Source organism: Petaurus breviceps, unplaced genomic scaffold (genome assembly GCF_028583685.1).
Source record: "Petaurus breviceps papuanus isolate PSGF00001 unplaced genomic scaffold, PetGlider_PUasm1.0 90778, whole genome shotgun sequence".
Lineage (NCBI taxonomy): Eukaryota > Metazoa > Chordata > Mammalia > Diprotodontia > Petauridae > Petaurus > Petaurus breviceps.
In genome coordinates, this window is record NW_027187343.1 from 2,538,360 (window position 1) to 2,555,052 (window position 16,693).

General features: G+C 37.0%; 1 protein-coding gene across 2 annotated transcripts in view; it reads right to left on the reverse strand.

Moving 5' to 3' along the window:
• The window catches only part of CNST (consortin, connexin sorting protein), a 98,084-nt gene extending 81,420 nt beyond the window's left edge, over nucleotides 1-16,664 (reverse strand). The window contains exons 1-2 of one of the 2 annotated variants that reach the window (XM_069069134.1): nucleotides 16,321-16,664; nucleotides 9,322-9,421 (exon numbers count right to left, since the gene is read on the reverse strand). In XM_069069134.1, coding sequence (XP_068925235.1) covers nucleotides 9,322-9,421; nucleotides 16,321-16,575 — 355 coding nt within the window. In that variant the 5' untranslated portion in view covers nucleotides 16,576-16,664. The remainder of the gene's footprint in view (nucleotides 1-9,321; nucleotides 9,422-16,320) is intronic. The other variant, XM_069069133.1, reaches the window with a different exon arrangement.
• Between the last annotated feature and the right edge of the window lie 29 nt (nucleotides 16,665-16,693).

Consider the following 16,693-nt stretch of genomic DNA (forward strand, 5'->3'; position numbering starts at 1 on the left):
ATAAGCACTTCTTAAATGTCTTCTATGTGCCAGGCTCTGGGCATGGAAATACAAAAGAATAATGTAGGAGAAATACAGGGAGACTAATGAAAGAATGAAAATAAGTTAGTGAAATCATGACAAAAAGGGAACATACTGAGATATACAGAGGGAAAAATAACAATTATAAATAGGTCAGAGGAATATGAAGGGAGATGATTTATAAAGGTAAAATACCAATCCTACTAACAGTCATTAAAAATTACTACATATTTCAAAGTTTAGTTAGATGATAAGCTTTGTCAAATAATGTACCACAAAAATAAGTATCCCACAAGGAAGAAACAGCATAAACTTCAATTTGAAGATTAACAATTGTGATCATTTCACTTACGGCTATAATTATATATATTTGAAAAAAAAAAGCAGGAGGTAGGGGGGAAATGGAAGAGGGAGGAAGATAGTTACTATGAAAAATCAGTGGTTTTTAGATGGCTAGATTTAAGAAGCTTTTACATGTCAGATGTTTCAGAATCTCTACTGACAAGATGTCTAAGAGATTACAAGAGATTATACTATATCAGAACGTACTTGTGTTGATTCAAATTCCAAAACTCTGAAACTATCTTATTAACTCAAGTAGTTTAAATTAATCATTTAGCATAACTCATGTTTCTATGTTAGATGAAATGTGTACATTCTAGAGAACTTAATTAAACAGCCATGATAATGTCTTTCATTGCAAAAAAGAGAAGGCAGTACAAGGCAGAAACTTCAATATGTGTAGCAAACAACTCAACTTTGTTTTTGTTTTGTTTTTTAGCTAAAGTAAAAACATGTTAAAACAAGAGTTTAGAATGTTTCCATCTTGGCATTTCTTCATGTTCTCTGAGAGCCAAGTTTCTAAGGATCCCTTGAATTCTTGCTAGGCAATTTCCTAGATTCCAGTTACTTTTTAAAGCCAAGTTAAATGTACTCTACTCAACAAATAACTGAGCAACTACTCTGCACAGCATGTTACTTGGTGTTGTGGGAGGTTAATATGATTTTTACCCTTGTTAAAATTCATTCAAATAAATATTATTACTCAGCAACTATGGGCAACTTAGGTAAATGAGGCATACGTACATGAATTATGTAACAATTAAAGACTGTGCCAAATCTGTGGCATATGCAATAAATGCTGTGTAAAAGTTCAGAGAAGGGAGAGCTCACTGTAGGGAAGAGAGGATATATAAGGAAACAGGGAAGTAACCCGAGCCTAAATGAAGCTCAACTTCTTATCTTCCTAGTGCTTTTCACAGTGATCTGAACACATGAAATGTTTAATAAATATTTATCTTGTATTATTCTAAAAAAGCATTGTAGGACTTAGGCAAAGAAAGGGCAGAGCATTTCCAGCAGGGGAATATGTACAGACTACAATAGTTTGACTGGGCAAGGAAGGATTGGAAGTCATTCTATCTGTTTGATTTAATTAGAAAAGAAATTGTAGAGTAATAAGACAACTTTTCCTTTTGTTGCCTACTTTATCGCCAGAGTCCAATGTCCCACTAACTCTGTACAAGAATTCTCCACTCCAGGTAAACTTGCCATCTCACTGTCCCCAGCACACCATGTACTTTCCTTTCTATGGCAATGAGTCAGAACACCTGAGTTCCAATCCTATCTCAGACATTTATTCACTGTCTGACCTTGGCAAGTCATATAACCCTCTCTCAGCCCCATTTTCCTCATGTATAAAATAAGAGTTGGATTCTACAACCTCTCAGGGCCTGTTCAGCTCTAAATCTATGAACCTATGACCTTGGTTCACATTGCCATCCACTCCTGACCAGAGACCCTAGAGAAATGCGCACACGTGTGCACATATGTGTGTGTGCCTACACGCCCACAAATCCTTTTCACCTGTCAAAATCCTACTCATACCTCAAGGTCCAGCTCAAATTTTAACTCCTTATAAGGCTTTTACCTTTTAGTACCCACTTAAAAATTCTCTCTCCTTTCTTGAAACCTATACCTTGCAACTCGTTATGTCCCTATCATTTGCTACCTTATATTCCTTAGTTATTTTCTGTGTGTATACCTTATCTCTCCAACAGAGACTATAAGTTTCTTAAGAATATGCAGTAAAAAACCAAACCAAATCAAAACATTTATTTTCCCCACTGTACCTTTGCACAGATAGATGTGGTAACAACTCAAATATTTGTCTATTAAAGTTGAAAAGTGAATTTGAGCCAGAATGTAGAAGCCCTTGAATGCTAGGCGAATAGTTCCTAACCTGTAGGCTGCAGAACACAGGAAGTCATGGAAGTAAAGAGGCTAAGAATCTACACATGTATATGTAAATGAGCAAAAAAAAATCATGGTTTATACCAACCAGCAAATATTTATTACGGGCCTACATTGTCCTAGGCACTGTGTTAGAGGTTGGGAATGCAAAGAAAAAAAATGAAATCATCACCACTCTCAAGGAGCTTAGTTAGGTCTTAATGGGAGGAAAAGGGGATGGTGGAATGACAAAATGTACATCAATAAGTGTATAAAGAATATATATAAAATAAAAGCAAAAGAATTTTGAGAAGGGAGGCTCTATTAGGAAATGCTTCATGTAGGAGGTACTGCTTAATCTGAATTCTGAAGGAAACAAGGGTTTTCTAATGCATTCCATTCATGGGGAACAGCCAGGAAAAGACATGGAGACAGGTGAAACAGGGTACTACCTATGTGAGAATCAGTGAGGCCAGTTTGCTATACCACAGAGTGCAAGAAAGCAAATAATATAGAAAGATAGCAAGGTAGACTGGGGTCAGGTTGTAAAGGGCTATAAATGTATTTGCTCCTAGAGGCAACAGGAGTCACTAGAGTTTATTGTGTAGGGTAGTGGGAAGATCCACACTTTAGGAAAATGACTGGCAGGTCTGTGAAGGATGGATTAGAAAAGGAGCAGCTTGTTGCAAGGAAACCAATCAGTGAGTTACTGCAATGGTTGAGGCAGGAAATGATAAAGGCCTAAACTAGAGAGGTGACCAAGTGAGTACAGAGAAGGGAATGCATGCAAGAGATGTTATGAAGGTAGAAAAGACAAAATTTATAGTGAATAGAGAGCCAACCTGGGGACCAGGGTAATTACAGAAATATAAAAGTCAGGACACAGGAACTGATTTTTTGGGGAGGAGAAATGCTCAAATGGTGTTGATTTTTATTACACCTGCTGATTTTGCTTTTGAGGAATGCTACAACAGAAACCCCAATTCTTAATAGCAAAATAAAAAATATGCCTAACAAAGCCAGATTAAAATTGCAAAGATGATGAAATTATAACCTTGTTTTCTGTTCAAAAGAAAATCTAAATAAACATAAAATCACTACAAAAGTTTACCATTTAAATAAATTTTTTTATTTTATTAACTATAAACTATTTCATTAACTTTACATATTATCCAAGTTAGAATATACTATTTCAGCTTCCTTAGCATGATGTAGAAGACAAGTAAAGCCCCAGGAGCAGAGCTCTTTTACATAATTATAGTTCCACATAACATAATGAAGCAATAACTTACAGAAATATTTTGAGATCAAAGAAAGCTAATTAAAACTTTTTTTTGAAATCATAACTTTTGAAGAGTCAGATGAAGTTTTCTATATTTATGTATATAGACTGAGAATGTATATATGTGCATACACATGCCTATTTTTTATTAATCCAGAAAAATGCTATGCCAACCTCAACTGTAATGCTTTATTTTTATTTTCTTTAGTTTGTAACTTGAGACAGTTAAAAATTTTCATAAGTAAATAGGCTTGGAGGTATATTTTGTGCTTTATGCACCTGTCATGCATTATTTTGTATTATAATTATTTCAGTATGTGTCTTATCCCCAATTGGGGCTGTATAGACTCAATGGAGGGTTCCCTTCTTCAGAAGCTAGCATAGTACTATGAAGGATAAGTCACCCAAAACAAAACCAATCCTTATCCCCTCAACACTCCTTACTTGACCCCTGCTCTCCACTGTGCAAGCTCCCATCCTCCATGCCTCTTAGTCAAGTACTGGCTCCTCAGCGAAGTTATAACATAATGGCAACCTGGGCAGTTAAGTAGCAGCTGACAAGCTGGGAAAAATCTCCCTCCCATTTCCCCAGATAAGTAGTGTACTTATCTCCTGATACCAAGATCCTTTTATAGCTATGGCAGGTACCTCTGGGAGAGGAAGCTTTACAATTGAGGGAGTGAGTAGTGAATAAGAGCTCTATCTTCCCTTTTAATTATTGCTTGAACTATAGTAAATCCCACAGAATGTGTAACAATGAATTGGTTGTGATCTGTATCATATACCTTATTACATTACCTTTCCCCAAAAAATCCTACCTCTTCCAAACTTCCCTGTTACTATTAAGGGAGCTGCTATATCTCTAGTCATAACTTTCAAAATCTTGGTGACTTCACACTCTCTCTTACCCTACATATCCCAATCAGTTGCGAAACCTTGTTTCTACTTTCACATCATCTTTCACAAGTTTCCACTTTTCTTAACTCAGTCACCACTCTCAGTTCAGGCATTCCGCATCTTTCACTTGGACTAAAAATTGGTCTCCCTGCCTCAAGTCTCTTCCCTCTCCAGCCTACCGTCCACCATGCAGTCAATGATTTTCTTAAAGCAGAGATCTGCCTATAGTACCCCTCTACTCAATAAATTCCAATGACTCCTTATTGACCACTAAATCAAATAACTTTCTCTTCTTTTTAATAGTTAACAAACAAAAAGCAGAGTAGCATCTTGAATTCTACACATAGGCTCATAAATCTAGAAGTAAAAGGGACCTCAGAGGCCAGCTAATCCAACTCCTTCACTTTATAGTTGAGTAAAGTGAGGCCTGGTTCTGTTAACTTCACCCTGCATCAGTTCATAGAAATCTTTTGTGGCTCAATAATACTCCATTACATTCACACACCATAATTAATTCATCTATTCCACAATTGATAGGCAGGCATTCTCTTAGTTTTCAATTCTCTGCTACAATAAGAAATGCTGCTGTGCATATTTTTGTCCACATAGCTCTCTTCTCTCCTTTTTAATTTTCAGAGTATACACCTAGTAGTATTGCTAGGCTATATGGATTGTGCCTGCTTTAGTGGCTTTTCAGATAGAGTTTAAAAACTGCTTTTCAGAATGACTTAACCAATTCAGTTTCACCAAGAGTACATTAGTTTACCTGTCTTTACATATTGTCTCCATCAACTGTCATTTTCCTTTTTGTCATCTTTTTGGGTGTTCATAGAAAAACAAAAATGAAATGGCCCCAGCCCTCAAGAAACCTTACATTCCATTGCCTACATATCACCAATTTCATGTATTACTTCCCAAGTAACTCCAAGTTCCTGCCATTGGATACTGAACTTTTTATCCAGAGGAAGAATTTCCTGTACTGCATCTCTTAGAGGAGGACGAGGATCCTGCTATTGAATGTTGTGACTAGGTGGATCCCTGCCCCTTACCATGTCAGTAAATTATCTGGGCAATACAGGTTTTATGGGAAAGGTTTCTAGCAGTTCCTAAGTGTGTTTTCCTTCTATGGATCATCCAAATCACAGAGTATCACTTAGCTGAGAGGATTCTAGGATCTTGTAGAACAGTGGGACCCAACAGAGAGAGAGGGAGGATAATTGTAATGTGATTATTGTGCTGTATGTGCTTTCTACATTTGTTCTAGTACTCTTACAAATCCTTAGGATTTTTCACATTTCAGGTGAATTGCAACAAAGGCTGTTCTTTACCCAAGTACTACTGTTATCTTGAGTATTTGTACAGGATCTGGGAAAATATAGATTCCTTAAGGGTAAGGACTGTCTCATTTTTATATTTGAGAGGGATCTTTAAGAATAGTATCCAGGAAAAAACCAAGTCTGTGTGAGCCCTGAACACTGGTGGTTAATGTAAAGTTTCATCTCTTACCTCAGTGCCAATGCCTGCAATGTTTTCCTTCTTTACCTCTACCTCTAAAAATTCCTAGGTCTATTCAAGGTTCAGCTTAAATTCTACCTCTAGACACAAGGATTTGCCTTATTCCCCCTCCCCCTCTTGTTGGCCACATTCAAAAAATACTTTCTATTCCTTTCTACTGATTTATACGTACACCTGTCACTAACAGACAGTAAACTCCTTAAGGGCAGGGATTCTTGTCATTTTTGTCTTTTTATTCTTAATACCTAGCACATTGCTCACCAAAATGTACTCTTAAAAAATGTTCATTAAATTGAATTGAACATAATTGGGAGGAATTTTATCAGTAGTGTTAAAGATGGATGCGAAAAGGGGAAGATAGAACTGGGTGGATCTATTATTAGGAGACTATTACAATAGTTTAAATAGATAGTAAATAAAGGGCTTGAACTAAGATAGTGTTTGTAGAAATAGTAAAGTCAGATTCAATATATATTTATATATATTCAATATATTTCAAGATGATCAAACCTTGAAAGTAATATGCTTAAAAATAACAAAGTTATATTTCTTTTAAAACATTGTATAATTCCCACTTTTTATAAAGACAAACTGGAAATTTATCCAACTGGTCCAGATTAAAAAATTTACTATAATTTCCCTTTCTGGAAGAAAATTATAATGGCTTTAAATATCTAAAAACAATAAGGCATACATAATACTGGCTATTCCTCAGGCTCTTCCCTCCTCATTCCTTGCCCTTGGCTTCCTTCATATCTCAAAACACTTATCATCTACAAAAGGCTTTCCTGATCCTCCATAATGCTAGTGCTTTCACTCTACTGATAATCTTGAATTTATTCTGTGTGGACCTTGTTCGTACATGATTGTTTGCATGTTGTCTTCTCCATTAGACTGTGATCTCCTATAGAACAGAGACTGTCTTTTACCCTTCTTTGTATCTCCAGTGTGTGTCACCTAGTCTGGAATATGTATTAATCTGGTGCTTAATGAATGCTTACTGACTGAATGACTAATAGATCTATCATGACAAGAAGATCCAAATGAATTCTTTAATTAAGGTCATACTGAAAGAAGAAGTAATTTCCAAAGTGGTGAAAGATGGTTTTTTGTTAAAATGTTTCCTTTTTTTCACCAATATTATAGTTTTAATCATATTAATTATCTTCAACCAGTGAAATTTAGTAAAAATGCACTTGGGAAAATAAAGAGTTACATAAGAGTCTACTGGGTCACTTCCTAAAGGAATGTGTATCTTGGTAGTGGTTGCTAGGAAGACACACATAAGCCACAGCTACTCAGTTCCTGGTGGACCTGAAATTTAAGAAATGGATGTCCAAAATATAAAGAACTCAGAGACTATTTAAGATATATACAAGCTGATAAAGGGTAAGGTAAGCAGAACAACGAAAAAATTAATACAATGAACAAAATAAGGTAAAGTAATACAACTGAAAGTCACCACAAATCTAATTAATAGCAATTTTGACTTTAGAAGAGTAGCTGTGAAGCATCTCTCTCCCCTCTCAGGAGAAGAGGTCATGGGTTCTAGGTGTGGAAGGAGGCATTATATTGGTGAACATGACCAATGTGTTGGTTTCTAAAGTAAGTATATACGCCAAGAGGGTTTATACCACAAATTTATGCCTCATGTACCCAGAGCTTTTTCCTTATGGCAGAATCCTGACAACAACAATAGTGTAAATGGAAAGAAAATAGCTGACTGCTAAATCATATGAGATTTTTCTTTTTGTTTAGTTATTTATAATGGTCAGTGGATCATGGATTTAGAACAAGAAGGGACCTGATTATACAGAAAAGGAAACTGAGGTTAATGATTTGCTTCAGGTTTCATAGACCATAGGTAGCAAAGCTGCCACACTCAAGTCTTCCAACTCAAAACCCAAGCATCAGCTGTTGCATGCTCAAAGGCTAAAATCATGACTGTCTTTTTTTCCCCTTTAGGGCACTAATTCTATGAAAAACAAGGAGGAAGAAAAACCACCAATCAGAATACTTCTTCTTTCTGTCTCAGACAAGTCACTTTACAAACTCATCTGGAATATGAAAAGGTCGGATGAGGTGACTTCTAAGGTCCTTGTTAGTTCTCAACTTTTATGATCCCTAGTATATCTCATTAGGGAATCCGTCCTCTGGACTGGCACTGAACAATGCCATTCTCTAGGCACCAATGGAAAATGAAGCATAATGAAAATTTTTTGAGGGCTAGGGCTTAAAATCCACCTAACTGTGCTTAAACAAAAGACCATTTAAAATATCCCTGGCAAATGTCCAAAAACCAAGCAACCAAACAAACATAAAAAGCTACCTCAAAAACCTACTGTCCTACACACTTAGTACAGTTTTTCTTGAAATAGATTTTCCTGTGGCTTGTGATAAAATGGTCTCTGGTGGTAACAAGATCTGCAGAATGTTATTTAAAACCCAAGGGTTCAAATTTAGTACTAATAAGGCAAACCAAGACCTTTTTTCACTTAGTCATGAAACAATGGCTATCTAACCAAAATGGGAAAGTCATATTACTCTGTTTTTAATTCTTGCTATTTGAAATCTTGACACTACAGTTTTAATTCTATTTGGATTAGGTCAGATCCATATAAACCTAAAGAATTTTTTAAAGTAACAAGCAAAACAGGTAGAGGATAATTTTCAAGGTTGCTGAATTTGTATTAAGGATTTACTGGTTGTTTAGTCGTTCAGGGGTTTTCTTGGCAAAGATATTGGAGTAGTTTGTCATTTCCTGCCCCAGTGGATTAAGACAAACAGAGGAGAAGTGATTTGTCCAGGGAAATTTGAACTCAGGTCTTCCTAATTCCAGGCCAGCACTAAGCCACCTGGCTGCCTATATTTAAGATATAAAAATTCATGTAAAAATAAATCACTTTTTTTGATTTTACAAAACTAAATTCTGTAATTTCTCTAGTCAGCATAATTTCTACTGAATTCAGTGCTTTCAACTAACTTGAAAAGGATTAATGGAGTTAGAATACTAGGCAAAGTCTTAATTAAGGAAACTTGCTCTACCAATGCAGATTTAGAAAATGTTTTGAAATTTATAGTATTAGGGAGCTGCCTACTCAGTGCTTGCTTAGGTCACAAGGCCAGCAGGTATAAGAGACCAGATTTGAACTCAGGTTTCCTGATTCTGGTCTAGGTTCTCTGTTCACTACTTCACTATATCTGTTATATTACACACATTATTTGCTCTTAAGTACATCATAAAATATAGAATCATACTACTTAATTTATTGCAAAGCAACTATATATTTAAAAGAAAAAAATAACTGCTACATTTGCATTGGAAATTTTAAAACGTGGTTGTACTTTCTTTAAACTTAAAAACTAGAACTTACCATTTTTTAATAAAATTTCAAAATTCTGTGACAATGCAAAAATAAGAAGTTCTCTGTTCAGACAGCAGTCATCAAAGATACACCTGGCATATAGATATTCCTACAAAAAAATTAGCAAATAAGAAAAATTACTTTAAACAATATGTAACTGTCACTTAGTATCAACACTTCCTAAAATAACATCTATATATAATCACAAGGTAACTTAGTTACTGCTGTTTAAAATGACCTAACTTCCCAATATCTTGTTTCTCACTAGCATGAAATATACTGAGAATGACAGAAAAACATCATATTTTATCAGTATTTTGTTAGAGAAACTACAACAATTAATGATGGAAAGTTTGGATAGTTGGTACAAAATATATTATCAAAACAGATACAGAAACACACACAGAGGCAGGTCAGAGGACAAAACAGCTTGAGAAATCTCTCATAATTGTCAATGCAATGATAAGAATTTGGATTTTAAATAGTTTTAAATCTGTTATGAAAGAACTACATGAAATATCTGGAAAAACAAAAGTATTCCCATATTAAAAGGCAAGAGTTTTTCCCAGAGAAATGATTCCTAAATAAAGAAAAAGCAAAATCCCATAACTAAACAAATGCTTCTAGATCAGATTAAACTTTTTTGTGCCATGTGCCCCTTTGGCAGGAAGCCAATGGACTCACCCCATCTCAGAATCATGTTTTAAATGTATAAAATAAAAAGACATTATTTAAAAGAAAAAAAAACCTGCCACATTTGCAATTAGAAACTATGGTTGTGCATAGGTTCACAAAGGAAACCAATTATACTGACATAGTCTTTGAAATATTTTAAAAAACAAATTCATAGAATCCAGTTTAAGAATATCAGATTTAGACAGAAAACTAAATGTCTAGAAATACCCACAGGTATAACAACAATCAAGATACAACTATGTGTAGTGTTATCTATCCACTATTAACAAAGAAAAAGAAGGCACTTTATCCAAAAAAAGTGAAAATTGTCAGATTACTGATTAGCTTTGAACAGATTTTCATGATTTAAGAAAAATTGGGAGGTGTTATTCCTTTTCCTCTCAAAAAAGAGAAATATGGTACCAGCCTCTAAACTGCCTAAAGACTCTGAAAGGATTCCCATGAGATCACAATACTTCTATATCTATCTACATTTTCATCTAACGATTCACAAACTCCCGTCTAGTTCCCTCCCCATCACAGGGATCCTGAAAACCTGCAGGTCATCACCCAGACTTCACTTCCCTATCCTCTACTGCCCAATTCTTTATTTCCATTCCTCTCACAACCCCCCTCACCCCAAATAAAAGCTACCTCCGCTTTCACTGTGACATCTGAAATGCCTGTTTCAAAGAAAATAAACTTTCTTTCCTTTTAAACCTTTTCATTCCACACTCCTTCCAATTTCTGACTCATTGAGACCTGGTTCCCTCTGCTGCAGTCTAGAGGTACTGGGAACCCTGAAATTCAAGGGCAAAAGGTGAGTGTCTGCCTTGAAAGAATTTGACTCAAGCCTTCTTTCAGTGAGAGACAAGGTTTATTAAAACACCAGTTGGGGTGGGCGAGATCTTAAGAATCTGCACTATTGGCCAGATTTTAAGAATCTGAGCAATTTAATGGGGGCAAGATGGAAACACAGAGAAAAACTGAGGGAAGACCTGGATGTGGCCAAAGAGTGGTCAATAGCTTGGGGTGACTAGGAGGAAATAGAGAAGGCGTCTAGATGGAATTAAGTAGTGAAATAGCCTAGGGTGGGGCTAAGTGAAGACTAAAGAGGGGGGGCCACAAAGGGCAGTTAAAAGGATTATACTGGGATGGGCCAGTGCCTCAGGGAAACACTTGGTTCAGAGGCTTTGGATTCCTTTTAGGGGTCTAGTATGGATCCCATCCCCAATCACCTCTGGATGACAGCCTTCCTGAAGACACACTGGCTGCATTTTCAACTTATTCCCCTCAACTCACAGGTCTAAGTGGGAGAGTTGCAATATGCCTCAGTCCTCACAGCTTAATATCACTCAGTAACCTCTCCTACTTTAAGGGCCACAAAATTCACATCTACCACTAAATCAAAATTCTGGCAGTTGTTTACCAACCTTCAGGACACACTCCCCTTCCTCAATGAATTCAGTACTTGGACTGATAATCTCTCTATCCATCCCTAACTCCTGTCCTCATCTAGGGAACTTCAGGAGATATACTGATACTCCCTCAAATACATTGGACTAGGAGCAGCTAGGTGGCACGGACGATAGAGCACTGGCCCTGAAGTCAGGAGGACCTGAGTTCAAATAGGGCCTCTGACCAGACGCTTACTAGCTGTGTGATCCTGGGCAAGTCACTTAACCCCAACTACCTCACCAAAAAAAATTACCCTGGACTATAGCAACAGCTTGCTGGTTGGTTTGCTAGCCAAAAGTCTCTCCATTCTAGTCCATCATTTAGGCACCAAAATGATTTTCCTAAATCACTCACCTTCCTATTCAATAAACTCCAGTGACTCCCTCTAACCTAAATCCTTTGTTTGGCATTCTAAACTTTATATAGCCTAACTCAGGGGTGGGAAACCTGCAGCCTCCAGGCTACAAGTGTCCCTCTAGCTCCTCAAAGTGTGGCACTTTGAATCCAAACTTCAAGAACAAATCCCCTTAATAAAAGGATTTGTTTTGTAAAACCTAGACTCAGTCAAAAGGCCACACCCAAGGACCTAGAAGGCCACATGTGGCCACAACGTTGCAGGTTCCCCACCCTTGGTCTAACCCTTCCCTACCTTTCCAGTCCTGTTTATACCCTACCATATACTCTTCAGTCCAAAGGACTCCTTGGTGTTCCAAGAACAAGCCACTCCATCTCCTCCCTGCCTGTCTCTACCTCCTGGCTTCCCTCAAGTTATAGTATATACATATACATACAGATGATATAAATATTATCTATTAGAAGTCTTTTTCAATTTCTCTTAATTCTAGTGCCTGTATATAACTTGTTTGTAGATAGTTACTTGCATGTTGTCTCTTCCATTGGACTGTGACCTTGAAGGCAAAGCCTGTTTTTTTGCCTTTCTTTATATCACCGTGTCTCATAGTAGGATCTTAATAAATGTTTACTTAACACAGACATATATAGATCTAAAATTAACTAAAAATATAGGTGAAGTATTTCCCCTCATAAGTTGTAATAACACCCAAACAATAAAAAACTTCACTGGAGTACTCAGATGTTGAAAATGGGATCACAGATTTAAGAAAAGACCTTAGAGATCATATGGTTTAACTTCCCTCATTTTACAAATGAAGAAACTGCTATTCCAGAGGAGCTAAATGGGCTGCCCAAAGTTTCAAAGGCAGCAAATGGCAGAGATGACATTTGAATGAAGGTCCTCAGACTCCAGATCAGCTATTTTTCAATTGCAATATACTGTTTTATAGGACATATCTTTTACACTGGAAGGAAATGTTTGGTGAAGGAAAAACTAAATGTCACTGGTATTAATAAAAACATTTTCATTCATAAAAGAGAATTTTCATACTTCTTAGTTTTTTTATTTCTTAAATGATGCATATGACAAACTCAAAACTGATTGTTTATAATGATTTCCAGGTATGAATACATTTATTGGTTTCCTCAATGACATGATAAATTAAATTTTCCACTACTCAAGAGGTAAAGTTTCATACATAGGATCAGAGATTTAGAAATGGATGTCCTCTAGTCCAACCCCCTCATTTTACAGAAAAGTAAACTAAGGCTAGAGAGGTTGAGGCAGTCAGGAGTCACAGTGAACAAACAGAGCACTGGAACTGGAACTGGAAAGACCTGAGTTCAAATCCAGTCTCAAATACCTACTGGCCCTGGGCAAATCACTTAACCTTGGTCTGTTGGTTTCCTCATCTATAACACCACACACTTTTTAGGGTGATTGGGAGGATAAAATGAGATATTTGTAAAGTGCTTTCCAAACCTTAAAGGACTATATGAATGTCAGCTATCATTAGCATTATTTTGTCCAAGATCACACAAATAATAAATGGAAGAATGAGGATTTGAACCTTTGTCTTCTAACTATGAACTGAGGGTTCTTGTCACAACAGGACACTGCTGTATTTATTTCACATTCAAGGTAACCAAGTGCATCAGGCTGACATTATGTATTATATGTATTTTAATTAACTGTTGTTCTGTAAGTTAAAAGTCCATGAGAACATGATGCTCATGAGGTACGTTTGATTTCTATTAGGATTAGTTAACTTCAGAACTAGTTCCCAAAGAGTTGTTCTTATATGGTACAAGAGCAAGAGGTGGTTTCCTGCCAACTATTATACCTCGTGGAAAAACAACATAAAACACATGCCTAGATAGTGTGTCAATAGCTTGTTACCTATATCTTGAATATGTATAGGAGAGGTTTTATAAAATAAAACCAGAAACAAAGTTGGTATGTAACCACTGCTTTTCTTGTATCACTGTTCAGTTTCTGAGAGTAGTAACAGTCATAATTAGGCTTTCCTCACCAACATTGCTAAAATACAATTTTATTTCCTGTTACAGAGTAACAATACATTTTCTTTTAATTGTGCCTGATATAAACTTAGAAAATACAAAATGACAGAAAATTTACCTTCTAGGCAATAAAGTCCAAGTCTTGGGTTTCCACCCCTAATATTAATAGTGTAATACATAGAATATAATTCATAAAGACCTGTACAATGCCATGGCTGGCATTCAGATGTTAAATAATAGTAATAATGACACCTCAGGAAATGACTTGGCACTCTATTCATCTTCTTATGACCCTCAGTGAACTACTACTCAGCACCTGTTTGTCCCCAGCCTTAATAAGGCCACACCCAGAGGAAAAGACTTCTTGGAACTCAATCTGAATAGAAACTTCTTAGTTCCAACATCACAACATTTAATCATCACAATCCTATCTCAGTAGTTCTAAAAATAAGTTAAAATCTTTAATTTTTGACATTTTCAAGTTTCTTCTTTCATAGTCAAAAGCCCATGAAAACCATTAAGTAAAAAGGCATTTTTCTTCTTTCCTTTTAAAATGTTATTTAAAAAAAAGTAATAATAAGAAACTTCAAAAAGTCAGATTCTAGGAAATAAAATAACGTCAGAGGTTTTATTTCCTTTGTTTCACAGGATCAAAGATTTAGGGCTAGAGAGGGCCTTAGACCAGTTGGTGAACTCCCTTTACTTTATACATGAGGACACTTTGACCCAGGTTGGTTTAACAAAATCACAAAGAGGTGGGATTTGAACCTAGGTTCTCAGACTTCAAAGACAGTGAAGCTCTTTGACTATACCACACTGCCTTGACTTTTGAGGAACAAAAATAGCACATACTATAAATACCATGCAGCTCTGAAGAAAATTAAAAAGGGAATCACACCAAATTTTCCTAAATGTTGATTTTGAGTCATTCATTTCAGAAGCAGCACATTTGTTACATTTCTCAACAATTCATCAGTAACTGGAACTTCTAAAAAGTGAAATTTATAAAACTTCCAACCCAGTTAGAAAAATCAACATCATAAAAATGCACATAACAATAAAAATTCATAGTTAGCTGTACATAAAACCTCATTCTTTTTCCCAGAGTTAAAGGAAAATTAAATCAGCTCAAGGATCAGTCAGCTACCAACTGGTATTATCAAATGGAAAAACAAACTTTAGAAACACTCCTATTAAAATAAATAAAGAGCTTAATGATCATACTCAGAGAACAGTGAATGTTTTCTTTTTTAACTGGTGGGTTAAGTTTCCATTTTTACCCTAAAACGGACTTTAAATTTTTTCGGCCGCAAGAACTTTTTGGAAAAGGTGTAGTAAATTTTTAAGCTTACCAAAATGGTAAGGAAAAACAGAACAAGAAAAAAAAAAGAGTGAAGGCTGGGGAAAATCTAATGGCTTTCATCAAGTACACAGATCAGAAAACAAAAATCTTATCTAAAATAGTCATAATGATAAAGATGTGATATATTAAAAAAAAGTTTAGATGTCAAAAAGAAGTGCAGAAAACTGGCATAATACGCTCAGAAAATGACTAAAGATCCTTTCATAATGTACTAACAAATCGTTAGTCCAAGGAGTTAATTATTAATTATTAAAGATAAATCAATAGGTAATAAGATCTTCAAACTTTGAAGATTATTTGCTGAATGATACACTGTTTAGAAATCTTTTTCTTTTGCACTTAGATCTCAACCTCTTATTATAAGATATAGCTTTGGCTGGATACAGTTTACTGATTTTTTTCCCCCTCGATATCGCTAAGGAGAGAACACTTGCTTTGCATCTCTCAACTCTGAAATAGCTGTAAAACAATTGGGTCTTCTTTCACTGCCCAGTAGGTAAGAAGACTGCCAAAATTTCCATTATAGCATCCTATTTTTAGAGCCTTTGGAACTGGTCATCAAAACTGCGCTCCAAAGCACAACTTGTTTGACCATCTTTAGGCTATACTTAAGTTCAGCATTCAAACTATGAGTGCCTTTCCTAAAAACAAAAACAAAAAACACTGGGATTCATTTTGATTCGGTTTATATTTTAAAGCATTTAATTTTTCTTGGTTTCGTTCAAATATCTGAACATTTACTGGGGAAAAAAATTATTTCTGCACACAAGCACTTAAGACCACAACAATAACAATGCAATTGGTCAAACAAGGCATTTAAATGCTCCCGGCGGGCAGAAGGAGGGGGGGGAGCTCTTCTTAAGACAAACCCAGGAAAGAGACAGCAAAGGTGTGAATGGAAGGAAACAGCAAAACCTCCCCCACTCCCTTATCCCCAACCTGGGAGGCAGAAGTAGGGGAGAGGAGGGGTGCACTCGGGGACGTGGAGGGGCTCAGCCTGGCCGGTGATCTCCTAAGGCCGGAGGGATGCGGGTTCGAGGGAAGGCGGGCTGGGGGCGCGGGGCGGAGGGCGGGCTGGGGTGGGGGTGGGCAGCTGCCGCTCCGATCCCCCCTTTTTCCCTCCTTCCCTCCCTCACCTGGGCGTCCGGCTGAGGAGTCCTGCAGTCAGGGACCCGGTCGGGCTTCAGCCCAGCTGGCTGACATGGCCGCCTCCGAGCTGTCACAGCGCTAGGTTCTCCCGCGGCGGCTGGGGCGCTGCGGCTCAAGATCCTCCGCCCCGCTCTGCGGGATCCTCCAGATTGACTCACGGGCGGGTAAAAGCCGACGAGCCGGAGGCCGCGGAGCATAGAGCGCGAATGGCTAGAGAAGCCCCTCGGAGGTGCCACAACCATAGAGTGACGAGTTAGTACTGATTCCCGGCAAGCGTCTCCCCTCCCACTCTAGCTCAAGTGCCTCGAGCTAACCGAGGGAGGAAGCGGAAGTGGGTGGGAGGGACTTGTCTGCACGCGC